The sequence below is a fragment of the Siphateles boraxobius genome, unplaced genomic scaffold (assembly GCF_051911475.1).
Source record: "Siphateles boraxobius isolate OS27281-9 unplaced genomic scaffold, OSU_SipBor_1 130, whole genome shotgun sequence".
NCBI lineage: Eukaryota > Metazoa > Chordata > Actinopteri > Cypriniformes > Leuciscidae > Siphateles > Siphateles boraxobius.
The window spans coordinates 49120038-49138302 of NW_027508734.1; the positions used below are offsets into that span (position 1 = coordinate 49120038).

The 18265-nt window shown below is 39.6% G+C and overlaps 2 protein-coding genes across 2 annotated transcripts in view; both read right to left on the reverse strand.

The window, feature by feature from the left end:
* Nucleotides 1-18265, reverse strand: part of LOC143736711 (uncharacterized) — a 336163-nt gene that overhangs the window by 296951 nt on the left and 20947 nt on the right. The window lies entirely within an intron of this gene.
* chmp5b (charged multivesicular body protein 5b) lies at nucleotides 82-18143 on the reverse strand. The gene is made up of 8 exons (XM_077229674.1): nucleotides 17071-18143; nucleotides 16484-16588; nucleotides 12897-12943; nucleotides 1587-1680; nucleotides 1393-1464; nucleotides 1183-1291; nucleotides 906-1021; nucleotides 82-413 (listed from the first exon to the last, which is right to left on the reverse strand). Exons 1-8 carry the CDS (start codon nucleotides 17137-17139, stop codon nucleotides 363-365), a joined length of 663 nt encoding a protein of 220 aa, XP_077085789.1. The 5' UTR covers nucleotides 17140-18143; the 3' UTR covers nucleotides 82-362.

Consider the following 18265-nt stretch of genomic DNA (forward strand, 5'->3'; position numbering starts at 1 on the left):
TGGTTTCGATTTGTTACCAGTTTTGAACCACTGGCACTGCAGAATTGTACAAAATAATAGACTGCACATTCAACCCTCAAACATTGTCATATAATAATATCTTTATATTTGCTTTGAATAAGAAAGTGTATTGCCGTACAAAGTATCAACTCCTTTAGAAAATAAATCATAGCAATAGAATCTACACAGAAGAAAACACCACATACATAAAAAAACTAATCCCAATGATTAATGGTGAAAGCTACCATGGATTGATTCTTTATGGAGTATTAAAAGGTTACAATCTTATGTAGATCCAGAAGATGTGTTTAGATATTTGTCCAAGTCATTTGAGGGTTTAAAAATTATGTAACTTTGTTCCATTATGTAGCTGGAATCTGAGGTAGGCCAAACTCGTCCACCAGTACTCCATCCTGTGTGCAAACAGCAGAATACGCAAATCAATTAAAAAATATTTCTTCATTGTGGAGACATCCACTGTTATACTAAGCAAAATAACAGGTAAATAAAAATGTAGTGTTTAGAATGAAATACTAATAGGTTGCCATTTCATACACTTTATATTTCGCAAAATATAGATTTATTTCAATTTTTTAAATGAGATAAAATACTGCATAATCCATATATTTTGCAAAATACAGATTTATTTAAATTTTTTAAATGAGATAAAATACTGCATAATCCATACTGTATCTAATTTTATGTAATAAGTTGCTACTGTTTGGCATTTAATAATAAAATTATAATCCATGAAAGAGACAAATTGTGTACCTTTTGTTTATTACTGAAATGGGAATTATATTTCGCAGCACGTTTCACATGATAAAAATGTGACTTATATTCTAGAAAATACAGTACATTATATGAAGTGTTTTTGGGGTTAGTGGCTCTTTAAGCGTGTATACCCGGTTAGCGGTTCTGTCTCCTGGCACTCCCTCTGGTATAGCTGGAGCAGAAGAAGCCTCGTCAAGATAGGAATTGTCATCGTCCATAAGGAGTTCGTCACCAAGTGCATCCAGCTCTTATGGTACAAACAAATAATCACAGATGTAAAACCAACATTATTATGTTTTATAGTGAACAAAGTAACTATATATTTATTTGAAATAGACCAAAAATCATTACAGATCAAAATTTTGAATGCTAAATGCACAAACTACCTCTATGCCTGTTTTAACTAACCTGCCTCCAGGTCATCTTCATCGATGTCTGGTGTCCCGTAGCTGCGACTAAGAGCTTCTTGTACTTCATTAGCATCTTCCATCATGTCCTCCATCTGGTCTTGCAGATCCTGCAGCATGAACACCAAAACTTTTCTTATACATGCATTCAATTTTTTAATCAGGTCATACAATTACTTTTACTTATGTGAAGGGACAAAATGAATTTTACCTCTATCTGATCAATTTTAATATTCTTGTATGCTTTTTTCATTTCTTTGGCACCAACTTTCATTGCATCCACCTATTTAAAAAAAAAAAGCATGCATACATATAAAAATGTAGGCTTGCAGCATTTGCTAATGTTGAAAACATAGAAGGAAATAAGTTCAATGTTTATTTGTATTCTTATGACTGCATTCTTACAGTGGTCTTGGTGTCTTTTAGTGTCTGGATGGTGTAGTTTGCTTGTTCCATGTTAAATGACTGCTGCATCAACTGATCTCTCTGCCCTTCATACCTGAAAATACAACAATTTCTCTGTGTCTTATATCAGTTTCAAATGCACTCAACCACAACTAGCATGGACTCACTTTATATTAACTATGTACTAACAAGTCACATTTTATTATTTCAAGTCATTTTAATAAGTTAAAGAAGTGGGACCACTAACACATCAAGGTTAGGCTTGCTGCGGTAGTCTGTTACACGGTGTAATTACACATAATTATGATACAGACCAATTAGGTTTCCTTTGTGGGAAGCGAAAATGGGTACGGTGTTGCAGTGGTTTTGCTCATACTTAACTAATAGGAGATTATGCGGTTTGCCTTGGACATCATTTCAGGGCTCAATTCTCAGCCATGTATTATTTTTTTTCTTTATATGCTTCTTTTGGGATCTATTTTAAATGGGTATGGAGTGTCCTTTCACCTTTATGCAGACGACACCCACATTCATCTGGTTTAGTTTGTTTAAAACAAACTAACACAAAAATACCAAACTTCCATAACAGAATCCCTACAAATGCTCAATTTTTATTCAACATTAACCACAATTTCAACTTTCGAGAGCAGGGGTCAGCAACCCTTTGTAATGAAGTTTCTGAGTTAATCACTTTTATAAGTTTCCCCTGTTCTACCACAATGACCTGTAATACGTTTTAATTCTTTTAGTTCTTTTGAAAGTCTATTGAAATCATGTGTTCCTCTCAAAACAAATGATAACTAGCTAAAGGTACTTTTTCCTCAATGGTATATTACAATCACCTGTTATACCAGCTCTTGTGTACAGTCATGTTATTTTATATATATATATAATCCTTGAAAACTGATAGAGCAAAACCATTTAAAATCTTGAAAACAAATACTAAATCAGCAAATTCAATAATGTTTCCTAACTCAAAAGATAATTCTTAATTAAAACACTATAATGATGGGAGCTATTTGGCTTTTTATGTAAAACCTTAAGAGCTTGTATATTAACAATTTCAACTGGTTTAAGAATAGATTTTCATGTTTGGAATTCATAAATAACACTGCTGCTTCTTTAGTCAAGCTATTTCTAATAAATCTAAAATTAGCTAAATTAAACTATGTTAACAATTTTCTTAACATGTTTTAATAAAAGAAAGCTGAAAATCTATTATTATTTCTTAAGTATTTAAGCTACCTCAAGCTTCTTCCCTTTTACATCAGTACATGCCCTTCACAGACTGTTTTCTTGACATGATTTAGCAAGCCATTGTGAAACCTGATTCATCACAGAAGTCCATTTAAAAGGATAGTTCAACCAAAAATGAAAATTCTGACATTAATGACTCACCCTCATGTCATTCCAAACCCGTAAGGCTTTCGTCTATCTTTGGAACTTTTTGATGAAATCTGAGAGCTTTCTGTCCCTTCATGACAGCTACCACTTTGACGCTTCAAAAGGTTTATTAAGAGATCGTAAAACTAATCCATATGAATTGAGTGGTTTAGTCGAAATTTTCTTTTGCGAGACAATCGCTTTATATGATGAACTCATTTAATTTAGTTCAATTAGAAAGAAATATACACATAAACATTGATCAGCGAACATATACAGAAGCAAACTTGCTTGACGCGAGCGTCACACAGGAGAATGAACCTCATTGGTTCTTGCACGTCAAGGGAACATGTTTACCACTGTAGGATTACACATTTTATTTATATGTTTAATTTAGATTTCCAATACAATAGTATTTTATATTGAGAAAGTTTGTAAATGATGAGACCAGGAAATCTCTGCAAACGGTAGGGTTTCCCAGCGGGATATTCCTGACTGTCCCATCTCAGTACGAGAAGGCTAGGCTTTTCCTGTTCTCATTATTTTACCGGGTGTAGAGTCATGCTGAGCAAGTTTGAACACCTGCTATTTTATTACTGAGACCATTTGTCTTTGAGTTCTTATCTCAGTGCGAGAAGTCCTGCACCGTTCTGTTCTCATGTTTCAGCTCATTTACATGCTTTGTTCATCACAATGTAATCCCTCCCCCTTGAAATTTATATAAACTACAATGTAAAGTTCCCTTAGTTAGACTTGGTTAGACTTGACTTGGGTATGAAGCAGACTACAGCAAATAAAGTATCCTGCTTAAATAAGTCTCCTGGTTTTCGCTTCTGAGTTTTTCTACACTGAAGAAGGAAGAAGTTTACAACACCACAACTGATGTGTGAGTTGATTGTTTATATATATGGATAACACCCTAAGTTCAATTTGTTAATCAAAAAGCGATTGTCTCTTCAGAAAATGTTGACTAAACTGCTCAATTCTTTTTGAAGAGTCAAAGTGGTAGTTGCATAGCGGTCTATGGAGGGACAGAAAACTCCCAGATTTAATCAAAAAAGATCTTCATTTGAGTTCAGAAAATGACAGAAAGTCTTACGGGTTTGGAACGGCATGAGGGTAAGTAATTAATGACAGAATTTTCACTTTTAGTTGAACTAACCTTTTAAAAGATTCCTTATCCTGTGTCTCCCATCAATTGGACAACGTTAATATTATGGCTTTAATTTTTCTGTTGAAATGACTGATAGTTTAGAATTTGCTGTTAGAGTTGCTCAAGCATGTGACCATCTTAATGCTCAACCTCCACGCACATCCACACCACCTCTGGGACAACCACCGCAACTTGGCCTGAAAACCAACCCGCCTCCAATTCAGGAGAAGCCACAGAAGATGACTAAGAAGCCACCTCCCGCTGAGGAACTGCTTAAGATGCAGATAAGTGCTAACACATGATAAAGGCACCTACAATCCCAAATCAGAAAAAGTTGGGACATTTTGTAAAATGCAATAAAATCAAGAATCTGTGATTTGTTAATTCTATTTAAACTTTTTTTAACTGACAAAAGTACAAAGAAAAGTTTTCCAATGTTTTCACTGGGCAACATAATTGTATTTTGTAAATATGAAACATTTGATTTTGATGGCTGCAACACACCCCAAAAAAGTTGGGACGGAGACATGTTTACCACTGTGTCACTTCAACTTTCCTTTTAATTACACTTTTTAATTATTTGGGAGTTGAGGATAGTAATTGTTGGAGTTTTGCAAGTGGAATATTTGCCCAATCTTGTCTGATACAAGACAGCCGCTCAACAGTCTGTGGTCATCGTTGCCTGATTCTCCTTTTCATGATGGGTCATACATTTTACATAGGATGTGCCTGCCTGTTTACTGCAGTCCAGATATGTCTCTTTTCTATGGTGCAGAGTGTCTAGAAACCACTCAGTTTTAGCATGTGCAGAATGAGGCCTGGCATTGTCTTGCTTCCCAGGAAAGATGTCATCTTGATGGCAGTTTATGTCTCTGTACAATCCAAATATATGCCTCCATGGCAATGGTATCTTCACAATAATGCAAGTTACCCATACCGTTTGCAATGATGCACCTCAATACCAGCACAGGTGTGTGCTTTTGCACCTGTCGCTGGTGAAAGTCTGGTTGGTCCCTTTCGTCTTTGGGACTGAGAACTCGGAGTCCATTTTTTATTCCAAAAACCAGCTGAAACATGGACTCATCTGACCACAGCAGACATTTCCACTGTCTTCTAGACCATCTGAGATGAGCTCAGGCCCAGAGAACTCGCTGGCATCTCCACATAGAACTGATGTAAAGCTTTCTCCTTGCGTAACAGAAATTCAAGTGGCATTCCTTGATGCAGAATCAGACTATGTTCGGTGAAAATGGTTTTCCAAATTACTCCTGAGCACATGTGGCTGTATTTAACAGATTAGCATGATGGTATCTTGTGCAATGCCATCTGAGTGCTCAAAGGTCATGCACATTCAACAGAGGTCTACTGCCTTGTAGGGCTGGGTATTGACACAAATCTCACAATTCGATTTGATTTCGATTCACAAGCTTGCAATTCGATTCGATTCAATATTGATTATTTTGGATATCAGGTACAATACATGGCAAATTTTCTCAAGGAAAAAAAATCTCTTAACCAATGCTGTAAACTATGGGAGTCAGCTGTATCATCAAAATTGTTTCATTAGCCTACTATAGCCTAATATTGAAGGTAAAGATTTACTGATTTGTATACAAACACTTAACTTACACTTTTATTTATTTTTCTAATAATAAAGTTATATGAAATCTAAACATTTAAATGGTGGCTGTCATAAAATCTTGCCAGATTTATTCAAACATGCATTAAATATTGAAGAACATTAAAAAATTAGAATGAATATGTAATATGGTGCATATATTTAGCAAAATGCTCCTCTCTAGAGTTAATTTTTCTAGGTGACTAACGAGTTCATGCCGGTCACTGGATATGGTTTTTCTGAGGTAAATGTGACGTTACATGACATTGTATACAAGCTGTTTCACTGACGTCTTTCCACGGTTGAAACACTGATTGAGTGATTCCATGTGACAAGGATTTCGATAAGTTGTACTCTATCTTTTAACACACTTCCAGATGCTCATTCTTGTTTATGTCACGCTGTAACTGGTAATATTAAGGCGGAAGAGAAGATCATGTGTGCTCCGCGCTGCTGATTATCTTGAGCTGCGCCAGAGCGATCTCGCGCCAGAGCGCCAAAACGGTTATGTTTTTGAATTTCGTAAGAAAATGGACATCATTTGAAATCTGAGACTTTGTTTCATATCAATAGTAACAAAGCACAAAGATTATTGCGTTTATTGGATGGGATGCGCGCTAAAATGTTCCATTAATTAATCAACTGATAACAGGATGACTAATCAATTCTTGGGATTTAAGAATCGATATCGGTTCGTAAAAATGAGAATCGATTAAAATCGAGAAATCAATATTTTATACCCAGCCCTACTGCCTTGCCCAACACAGACTGAGTTTTCTCTGAATTCCCTGAATCTTGTGACAATATTATGTATGGAAGATGATACAAGACAAATTCTTTGCAATCTTGCATTGAGAAATTTGTTTTTTTTAATTGTTTGACAATTCTCTCATGATATTTGGCACAAAGTGATGTGCCATGACCCATCTTTGCTTAAAAAGACTGAGAAGCACTTTTACACCCAAACATGATACCCTCAACTAATGAAGTTTTATTAACTAAGTTCGGGAGGAGCACGTTCAGATAATTAACACGAGTGGACAGCAATCAGCAATCAATGATAAGAGGGTACATATAGACTCAGCAGTCTTACCTCGATCCATTGACAGTTTGAAGCATTTAGTATTCGCTTCTTTGCTCAGCTACTTGCAACTATGTCTCCTACGAGCTCCTCTTCCGACGAAGAAATCACCAGGGGTGCATCTTCTCACTCCGTCGATCCCACGGTCATCCCTCCTACGCCGGTCGGCGCACTTGAGCCCCCGGCCTCTCCTCGCGTCGCACACCGGCCCGATCAGCCCGGCGCTCATCAAGACGCCATGACCAGTCTTCGCAGCCCCCGGCAAGACTTCCATCTTCTTCCCCAGCTTCCTCCTACCGCTCGGCCGTCCCGACAATCCCACCCATCGGGAAATGGACTGTAGCTGGATTGAGGCAAGCGCTGGGTAACTCCGATTTACAAGCTTCAAGGAAAATGAATAAAGCGGAGCTGTATGATTTGTATGTCTCCTTAAAGTCAACTCCTAAGACGACCCACAGGCACAGCAAAGCCCGCAGGGCTCAAAATTCGCCTGCCCAGTCACCACCCTCGTCTCCCTGCACAGGACGCGGCTCGCTTCGCCCATCGAGCCGCCGCAGCAACAGGCCCTCAGCGAGCCAGGGCCGTGCTCCAGTTTTCATCACGGCAGGTCCACTACCACCTTTTGACGAGGCCCAGCCCTCCACCTCTGCTTCCGCCGCCGCAGCACCACGTACAGCCGGGCCCAGCGGCCTCCCCGCAGCCGCTCAGTTATATTCTCCTGCTGTACATAACCCTTTTCCTTTTCAGTGGCCTCCAGCTCCAGTTGCAGACACTAGCGCGAAGCTATCGCCGCTAGCATCACAGACCCAACAATGTCAACAGTTCTACCCAACAGGTTACAACCCCGCCCACTTCCAGTGGCCTGCAGCACAAGTAACTCAAACAAGTGCGGGCCCGCCTCCGGTCGCAGCCCAAGCTCACACTGCTTTCTATCATCCCTCACTTCCTCCGACTAACTTTTCTTCTCAATTTACAGCAGGTCATCCAATCACAAGGGCACCGCTGACATTCGCAGCTCCGGATTATACCCTTCCCAGCTCTATCATACAAACTAAATCACCATATTCTCTTTTCACAGCCACTCCGATGCCCGTGCCGCCCAACGCAGTTGCTATGGAACCCCCACCAGTTTCTCAATCCATCCGCGCTCAGATCCTCTCAGGTACGGATGTAAACCTCTCTTCTCTGTTGTCTCTCCTCCCTGCAGCTGAATCAGACCGCCAAGTGGATTGCGGTGATTTTTCAGTAAAAAAAAAATAAAAAAAATAAAAAAATACACAAACACGCACAAACATCTCGCGTCCTTTCATTTCCCGAATTCACGATCGCTTTTTCACGTTTCACTGAAATCATCTGTTCAGCCTTCCCCCACAGGCGGCGCGAACTGAACGATTATCAAGCAATCATTGCAGAACTCGCGCTGTCCTATGGGGGCGGGCATTTCTACACGTACCACAAACTTTTTTCTGCAAAAAGTGCCGTGCGAGTCGCACAATGGAATCAGTGCACATACTGGGGTGCACTTGACTCGGATCTCCACAGCAGGGTATTTTTAGGTTGCAAAATCATTACCTGTGCAGTTTGCAGGTCAGTGGCTCACTCAACCTTATCGTGCCCACAGGGTAACCCATCCTCTCTTCCCTACGTGGGAACAAGCCATGCTAAATCCACTAGCTATGTGCCGTGCGCAGCAACCACCAGCGCAATGCAGGACTCTGCTTTTGATGAAAGCAGGCAGCCTTGTAATCATTTCAACGCGGGCAGATGTCAAAGAGCGCGCTGCCGGTTTATGCACATCTGCAGCTTTTGTGGCGGCGCCCATGCTCGCATTGTATGTCCAGTCTTCAAGTCTGTGAATAAAAAATCAAAAAATTATTTGGCGACTCCTGTGAATATTTCGCGCATGCACTTCGAACTAGCTCATCACCCGGATGCCGAATTTACCGATTATCTGCTGTCAGGCCTAAAAAACGGCTTTAAACCCGGCTTAGAATGCCCGCTTTCCCAAAACATCAAATGTAATAATCTCCAATCCGCCCTTATGGAACCTGAAGTTGTAGACAAACTGATCAAAAAAGAAGTTGAGTCAGGCTTTATGATCGGTCCGTTCGACAATCCTCCATTTAATCTGTTTCGTATCAGCCCCATTGGAGTGGCTACAAGGAAGTTCTCGGGGAAAAACGCCTAATAATCGACCTGTCAGCCCCGCACAATTCTCCGTTCCCAAGCATAAACAGCTTGATCCCTCTCGATGAATTTTCACTCAAATACCACGACATAGATCAGGCTATCGACATGATCAAAATCGCAGGTCGGGGTGCTTGGCTTGCAAAAATCGACGTTACAGCTGCTTTCAAAGTAATGCCTATCCATCCAGGTTCATGGCACCTATTTGGAGTTCGCTGGCTCGGGAAATATTACTTCGCAGTACGTTTAACATTCGGATGCAAAAGCAGCCCTAAAATATTTGACATGCTATCAGAAGCCGTTTGCTGGATCTTGTCGAACAACTACGCCATTCCTTACCTCATTCACCTGCTAGACGATTATCTAATAATCTCGCCTCCCGATGCTATTCCAGCTGCGCACATCCTTACGGTACAAAACGTCTTCTCTGAGCTAGGAATTCCTATAGCACAGGAAAAAACCATGGGCCCTGCAACATCCATCGAATTCCTAGGAATTAATTTGGATTCAGACAAATTCCAAGCATCCCTCCCCAAAGAAAAAATCAACCGAATAATCCTCGTCTCTTCTACTTTCCTAACGCGAACTCCTGTCCCTGCTCGGACATCTAAACTTCGCAATACGCATCATCCCGCAGGGCCGCCCCTTCATCTCACATCTCCTCTTACTCGCGTCCTCTGTCCACTCGCTAGAAGACCGCATTTCTATAACTCAAGTATGTCGCGACGAACTCAGGCTATGGTTAACATTTCTAAAACAGTGGAACGGCCTATCCTTTTTCTACAACAACCTTGTTTCATCCCCCACTGACATCCAATTGTTCACAGACGCCGCCCCCTCAATCGGGTTCGGGGGATTTTATCAAGGTCGTTGGTTCGCGGCTCCGTGGCCACCACAGCTCCAGGACAAAACTCAATCCTCAGCTCTATTCAAGCTTTACCCTCTCGTAGTAGCAGCTTTCCTGTGGGGAAAAGAATGGGCCACTAGCAGCGTTTTAGTGCATTGCGACAATGACGCAACAGTGCATTGCATTAACAAAGGCCGTTCCCATTCACCTGCTCTAATGCCACTCTTAAGGCGTCTCACCTGGATTTCAGCTTGCGACCAATTCATTATCATTGCTAAACACATCCCTGGGTCAAAAAACCAAATTGCTGACTCTCTGTCTCGTTTTCTGTTTCAGAAATTCAGGATGCTGGCTCCATTCCCAACTCTAGTTCCACGCTATTCAGAACTAATATTCCCGTAACCCACCCATTAAAACCCCTGCTTGACGCATCACTCGACAGTATCCTCCAAGCAGTATCTCCCAGGACCCTTCAATCCTACGTTACTGCTTGGAGATGTTTTAAAACATTCCATGTCTCTTATAACTTGCCTTTCCCTGATTTTTCTCTTCTTTCAATCACCTCTTTTATCTCCTACCTTAATATCATTAAGGGCCTACAAGTCGGGTCCATCAAAGGTTATTTGAGCGGCATCCAGTTTTTCCATAAATTGATGTACGGCGCTCCTTCCGCAGAGATAAACAATTCACAAACCTCCCTCCTGATTAAAGGGATTCAAAGAGAAAGGGATTCTAAATCTCCTCTGGAACCCCTGTTTTTAGACGAATCTAAAAAACCTGTGACACGTTTTTGGTTCCAGAAACACCTCAAATCTGTTCTCCAACAGTCAGGCATTCCAGCAAAGAATATTTCAAGTCACTCATTCCGCATCGGGGCAGCAACTTCAGCAGCCCAAAAAGGCCTCTCCCAACAGCAGATTCAAGCCCTTGGGAGATGGTCCTCCGATGCTTTCCAAAGCTATATCAGGACCAACCGGTTCCACATTAAAAAAGCCCACCAAACCCTCATCGAGTGAGTTTAAAAAAAAAAAAAAAAAAAAAAAAAAAAAAACATTGGTCTCACAGCGGACGGAGTGAGAACTTTCCCAGTAGAGCACTTAAGTTTTCTCTTTCATCCAGCGAGCATTTGGTCTCACAGTGGATGCAGTGTGAGAAAATCTCCTGGGCAAGTACTCATTTTTCCTCTTTCAATTTCCTCTTTCTGTCCAGCGAGCATTGGTCTCACAGCGGACGGAGTGAGAACTTTTCCAGTAGAGCACTTACGTTTTCTCTTTCATCCAGCGAGCATTTGGTCTCACAGCGGATGCAGTGTGAGAAAATCTCCTGGGCAAGTACTCATTTTTCCTCTTTCAATTTCCTCTTTCTGTCCAGCGAGCATTGGTCTCACAGCGGACGGAGTGAGAACTTTCCCAGTAGAGCACTTACGTTTTCTCTTTCATCCAGCGAGCATTTGGTCTCACAGCGGATGCAGTGTGAGAAAATCTCCTGGGCAAGCACTCATTTTTCCTCTTTCAATTTCCTCTTTCTGTCCAGCGAGCATTGGTCTCACAGCGGACGGAGTGAGAACTTTCCCAGTAGAGCACTTACGTTTTCTCTTTCATCCAGCGAGCACTTGGTCTCACAGCGGATGCAGTGTGAGAAAATCTCCTGGGCAAGCACTCATTTTTCTCTTTTTAGTTTTCCTCTTTCCATCCAGCGAGCATTGGTCTCACAGCGGACGGAACGAGAACGTTCCCGGTAGAGCACTCACGTTTTCTCTTTCATTTCAGCGAGCATTTGGTCTCACAGCGGATGCAGTGTGAAAACCTCCTGGACAAGTACACTACAACCGCTCCTCGTTCGCAGACAAACAGGGGCCGTCAGTCCAGGCAGTGAACCACCATCACGGGCCTCCCCGATTAAGCATCCAGGCCCCTTCTCGAGATGCCAGCCCGCCAATCTCGGCACTCATTTGGGGGTCTTTAGTCCGGCGGCTGTCCTCTGCTCTTTAGCCTATTGGGGGGAGTACTCTGGGTTCGGGCTGAATTCCGAGCTCGGAGCCCTCCCTCCGGACAGCACGCCAAATACGCATTAAATCTTACTCCCTCAAAATTATATGTAAGTGTGAACTCGTGAATTACCAATTCACCTGCTCATTGTGGACTGTTTCAAAAGAGTTGGATAATCTAATTTGGATAATCTTTTCACTTTTATTTGGTCTCGGTCCCAACTTTTTTGGGGTGTGTTGCAGCCATCAAAATCAAAATGTTTTCATATTTACAAAATACAATTATGTTGGTCAGTGAAAACATTGGAAAACTTTTCTTTGTACTTTTGTCAGTCAAATCACAGATTGTTGATTTTATTGCATTTTACAAAATGTCCCAACTTCTTCTGATTTGGGGTTGTAGTTTCATATCACAATAATTGCTGAAGCTTTTATCACAGAATTGAATTAAGATACAAAACTTAAATGTTGTCCTGGCAACTTTTTTCTTATAACCAAAAAAACTCTGAATACATTTAAAGAAATGTATAAAGTAAATAAATGTTTCAAATAGATTAAATTGCAAAAGAACTGTAAAGAACAATATTTAACACTTTACAAAGAGGTCCTGTTAGTTAACATTTGTTAATGCATTAACTAACATTAACTAACAATGAGCAATACATTTGTTACAATAGTTGTTATTCTTTGTTACGTTAGTTAATACAAATAACAACTGCCCATTCTAAATTAATTTTAGCTCAGGTCTATTAAACAACATTAACTGAATAACTTTTGGTTTTAATAATGTATTAGTAAATGTTGAAAATAACTTTACCACAAATTCATATTGGAAAGATTTTTCATTGTTACTTCTTGTTAACTAATGGTTAACAAATGGAACCTTACTTGAAAGTGCTACCAAACAATATTATCAAAATTTAGGGCATGTTTTAGTCCTGATTAAAAACTAAAAATTTTTAAGTGTACAGAAATGTTTGAAAACAAATAGCCTAATAAGTTAAGTATTAAGTATTTAAGTGGATGACAACAGGATGAATACAGAGGCACTTACATTCTCTTCTGTTTTAGGACTCGCATGGCTTTCTGTTTCACCATGTTCTAGAAAAGAAGCAGAGAAAATAGACTATACGATTTATTTCAATATCCTACTTGCACTGTCAGGGCAGATATTCATACAACACATATGGCTGAATGTTGATTTTTGGTTGTTTTGTTTTTCTGGTTGTCATCAGACATTTGCAGATATTCAAAACTAGCATATGACACGTCACACCGGGTCTAAACAATGCAAACACCACTGGTGCTTGTATCTCAGAAAATTGTGACACATGGTTTGAATACAATGAAATTTTGGAGCAATAGAAAAATTAATGATTTTTAGCAAATAATATCTTGAATTTCAATCTGTTCATCACACTCAGGCTATGTTTACACGTAAACGATCTGAAGAGAAAACGCAAAAGTGGCGTTGCGTTATCACTTTTTATTCTGCGTTTAGACGAGCGTTATCGGGGAGAAATCCGCGTGCATATGATGACGCAAAAGTGTGTGAAATTCGATGTAGTATGCACTCCAGGCGGCTAGGTGGCAATGTGAAGCACTGCGACACAGCAACACCAATATCTGAGAATATTTTGTACAACTGCTGAAAAGACTCTTGTACGTTTATCAGAGCTGCTATGGCAACTTGAAGGTCCGACGTATGGAAACATATTGGGGTTATTTTCCTGTAATGGCGCATGCCTGTGACGTAAACACGTACGCGACGAGAGCCACAGTGAGCGGATTTGCGTTTTTACTGTTTAGACGGGAACGCGACGGTGGATCTTTTTTAAGATTTCCACTCTGGAGGGTGATTTCACTTTTTTGCGTTTTTAAGCCTCCAAAACGCCGTCGCCGTGTAAACGAAAGGCACATCCGATAAAATATTTTTACATTTTCACCCAGAATCGTTCTCGTGTAAACAGGGCCTTGAGGCTTAAAAACGCAAAAAAGTGAAACCACCCTCCAGAGTGGAAATCTTAAAAACGATCCACCGTCGCGTTCCCATCTAAACAGTAAAAACGCTAATCTGCTCACTGTGGCTCTCGTCGCGTAAGTGTTTACGTCACAGGCATGCTCCATTACAGGAAAATAACCCCAATATGTCGGATTATTTCCATACGTCTGACCTTCAAGTTGCCATAGCAGCTCTGATAAACGTACAAGAGTCTTTTCAGCAGTTGTACAAAATATTCTCAGATATTGGTGTTGTTGTGTCGCAGTGCTTCACATTGACACCTAGCCGCCTGGAGTGCATACTAGAGCCCGACCGATATGGATTTTTGGGGTCCGATGCCGATACCGATATTAGGGAGTAAAAAAAGCCCGATACCGATATATCGGTCGATATTATTTATGTGTATATTATAATACAGTAGCAATATTATTTATGTGTATTATAGTACAGTATACCAGTCAAAAGTTTGGACACTTTCCTATTGGTGTGTAACTTTTGATGGGTACTTTACACAGTAGCTATAAACAGAATAAATATATTTTATAAACACGTTTTGCAATGATCACTCAAATGTGGTAATCAAACACTTGTGTGACACAGATATGTAATGGAGGCAGGGGGAATGATAGAATGAGAATTATACAGATGAGCTGTAACCAAACTAGTTTGCATTGCATGTTATATTATATTCTAAATACTGTTGCATAATCTTCACTAACGACGACTTTGTCTTTTAATTTAGTCATAACTTGTATCAATAAATATATAAAAAGTGTCACTGACAAAACCTTATTATCTTCTATTTTTACTCTTAATTCCTCTAATCTCTACCAGTGGAGGAAGAACTCAGATCTTTTTACTAAAGTAAAATGAATAATATCATAATGAAAACGTTTTTAATTACATATGTACAGTACTTTTATACTATTTTAAATAATTAGTAAGCAAAATGTACTAAACGTGAAACTAGGCTACTCTTAATGCAAAATGGCCCTATATAAAGTGTTATAATTATATACATTTTTGGAATATTGCTTGATGTTGTAACGTAGCGTTATCAGGCAGAATGAGCTTTAACACTGTGTCTACACGGCCGTTACTGCTCGCGTCGCAACAGCTGTTTACCCGAGACAAAGCAGAATCAGTTTACTGTCGGAGATCGCTCGCGCCACGCATTTTAATCAATGTTTCATCAACCAATTGCCTTAATAAATAAGAAGGCCTAAATATAGCAGACAATATAATCAGGACTTCTCAGCTGCGCGCTTGCAATAGTCACAAGCTCACACAATACGTGAAAGAGGCTTGTAGCAGAGAAATCAATTCTGTGAATTACACTGCGCAAATCACAAGTAGGCTACTACCCACCGGATGAAGAAGGGTTGGCTCTCAGTCTCCAAAGGCTACATAAAATATTCACTTTATTTTATTTTTCGTGTTTGCATTTATGAGGAAAAAACAATGTTACAGACGCGACAGTTCAGCACTACGGACGTGAGCGCTCTGAAAGCGGCACTAATGCTTTGAAACTTTCACATAGACATCAAACAGAAAGCACAAAACCTTTCGTTTCAAAGTGAATTTCGTTTTGTATTAATTGTATCTTAATTTTAATCAATGTTTCATCAGCCATTTGCCTGGATATAATTTATAAGAAGTAAATTTAGCAGACGATAGATAATCTCGACACGGAAGCGCCTGCGGGTGAACTGGAGCTCGTCTCATGAACCGAAACTCAGCGTATAGACCTGAGAATTGAAATATATCTATATTGAAATGTCTACTTTTAAACAGAACAATTCAAAACGAAAGACAGACAGACTCATGTAATCGTATGAAATGTGCATTTCTCTCTGGCGCGCGCTCACTGAAGATCGCGAGTCAGCATCGTCAACTTCATCTTTGGCTGACACTGACTGAAAACACTTGTTTATTAATAAACAATTAAAATGTCTCCTTGCTATATTTGTTGTATTCATAATCATTATTTTTGCCAGTTCTTGTGACAGCTTTTAGGTGCTTTATTGGCAGCGCCACCCTTACATGAATCACCGTACCCGCATTTTTAAAAATATTCATTTATCGGCCATTATAAATGCCGATACCGATAGTTAGGAAAATGCCTAAAATCGGCCGATAATATCGGCCCGCCGATATATCGGTCGGGCTCTAGTGCATACTACATCGAATTTCACACACTTTTGCGTTTTCTCTTCAGATCGTTTCCGTGTAAACATAGCCTCAGTGCATATATAGCAACAAAATCATATGGCTTCAAAAGACTTGATCTACATAGCAGTACCCCCTACACTGCACATTTTCTTTGTCTCCCTAATCAAACACACCTGATTCAACTCATCAGCTCATTAACCCATGTGATTATGACCTGATGAGTTGAATCAGGTGTGTTTGATTATAGAGACAAAGAAAACTTGCAGTGTTGGGGGTACTCCAGGACAGGTTTGGGAACCACTGATCTATAGCATACAAGTTATATGGAGATTAAAATTAAATGGTGATATTTTTAGTTATTTTTATATGAAAGTAAATGAAACAGTAAAGGAATTGTTCACTCAATTTTATTCTATCCTTACAGGAATCTATAATTCCACTCGGGTAAAGTCTAAGGCGAATTTTACCTTTGATGGGCCATCCCTCATTTTCTTCATCTGATCTTTGTATTTCATCAGTTCAGCATCAAGTCTGGCTATCTTCTTGTCAACGGACTCTGCTCGTGAGTCGACCTAGAATTTAGCAAGCCAAAGAAAGACATCATATAGTATTTAACATACATGTATACATAATTAACTCCGAAAATGAGAAGATACCAGCCATAATGTTAAATGCAGGAAAAGAATGGCATCCAGTGATAGGTCAGAAACCAGCAGGACTGGTTCACACACACAACCTCAACACAAGCCTTTTGCCAACACAACTTTCAGAACAAATGTTGTGTATTCAAAAACACCAACCATCAACAACTATAAAAACAATAACAGAAATGTATCATGTGATGTTTACCTATATGGACAGCGTCTGTTTTACAACATGACACAGCAACACATATTTCAATCACTCAAAACAAATAACATGTTTAAATGTCCAGGCTACTGATGTGAAGAAATACAATTCAGAGAAAGATTTAAGCAAAAATTAAGCCATTCAGCGTTCAGGACAAAGTTCTTTTGTTTCTTGGTCTCAAAAGTTAAACAGAACAAACACATACACCTGATATACAGTCCGTGAGGTTCGGTGGTGGTCCTTTTGGTTTCCCTCGTCCGAAGATACGATTCATCCCGACACTATTTTAAACAAACTAGCTATATAAAAAAAGAGAAGAAAACAGTATCTCTTCCTTCGCCCGACAATAAAACGGAGCCAAGGAACCCGGAAGTTCTGACGTGATCATTACGTCAAGGGGTGTGATACGTGTGATATAGTATAAATAGATCTTTAGCGTATTTTTTTTATTATTATAATTATTATTAATGCAATATACAAGAATCATTCAATTAGAAAGATTCAATTCAAAAATTAAAAATATAATAAACCACAGAAAAGAGTACAATACAATAATTAATAATAATATAGCCTATATAAAATCCTATAAATGCTACCCTTTATCTATTTTTTTTTTGAGTCAACAATAGGGGGATACAGTACAGAGTCATAAATAAAACCTGAGTACCTAAAACAATTAAATAAAAAATGTTGCATCTTGCATCAAAAATCAAGTATCTTTTTTCTAACACTTTCATTATATGGGCCAGTGTCGTGAGGTATCGGGTCCTCACCCGATCGAAGGTGTGTCTGTGACGCTGCATTCTCCACAGGATCAACGCATAGACAGTAAAAGATCAACGTGGATGTGCGTCAACGCCGCCACCATATTGGACCGGGCAACTTGCCATAACTCTCATAAGTGGACTAAAGAAAATGTGCCTGGCAAGTTTGGGGTTGTACATCTCTAAGTCTACGATGTACATATGTATAGGCGTAATTTGCGGGTTGGACATGTTGTCCCCACCATAGATATCATATAGAGACTAGATGCCCTATTGGCCGCTGAGCACCGAGAAATGCGGCCGCCATCTTGAACCGGTCAAACTCCCAGTTTCGTTGCGTGGCAGCAGATAAGATGCCAGAGCATTGTGGAGCATTTTCCTGTTCTAATCGCCGGACCATCGAAAATAGGGCTTTTCACAAGTAAGTCTTAACATTACTGTACTATTGGTTGTATTTTGTGAATAGAATATTACCAGATAATCGAGAAGGAGCAAGGATATTTGCTATTACTGTACTGAAATCGTTGTGAAATGCTGTTTAACTTACTGCATCAGCCGGGGTTCAGCCGGCATGGAGAGGTGGGGTAACGTTAACTGTTAAAGTAATAATTACAAGAGCTTCTAGGTTATCAGATA

Excerpts from the sequence above, each read along its gene's own strand:
- chmp5b (XM_077229674.1), bottom strand. The coding sequence starts at position 17,139 with ATGAATCGTATCTTCGGACGAGGGAAACCAAAAGGACCACCACCGAAC. Across the intron at positions 16,589-17,070 it reads TCACGGACTGTATATCAGGT|GTCGACTCACGAGCAGAGTC; the intron begins GTATGTGTTTGT and ends GCTAAATTCTAG. Across the intron at positions 12,944-16,483 it reads TGAGGGATGGCCCATCAAAG|AACATGGTGAAACAGAAAGC; the intron begins GTAAAATTCGCC and ends CTTCTTTTCTAG.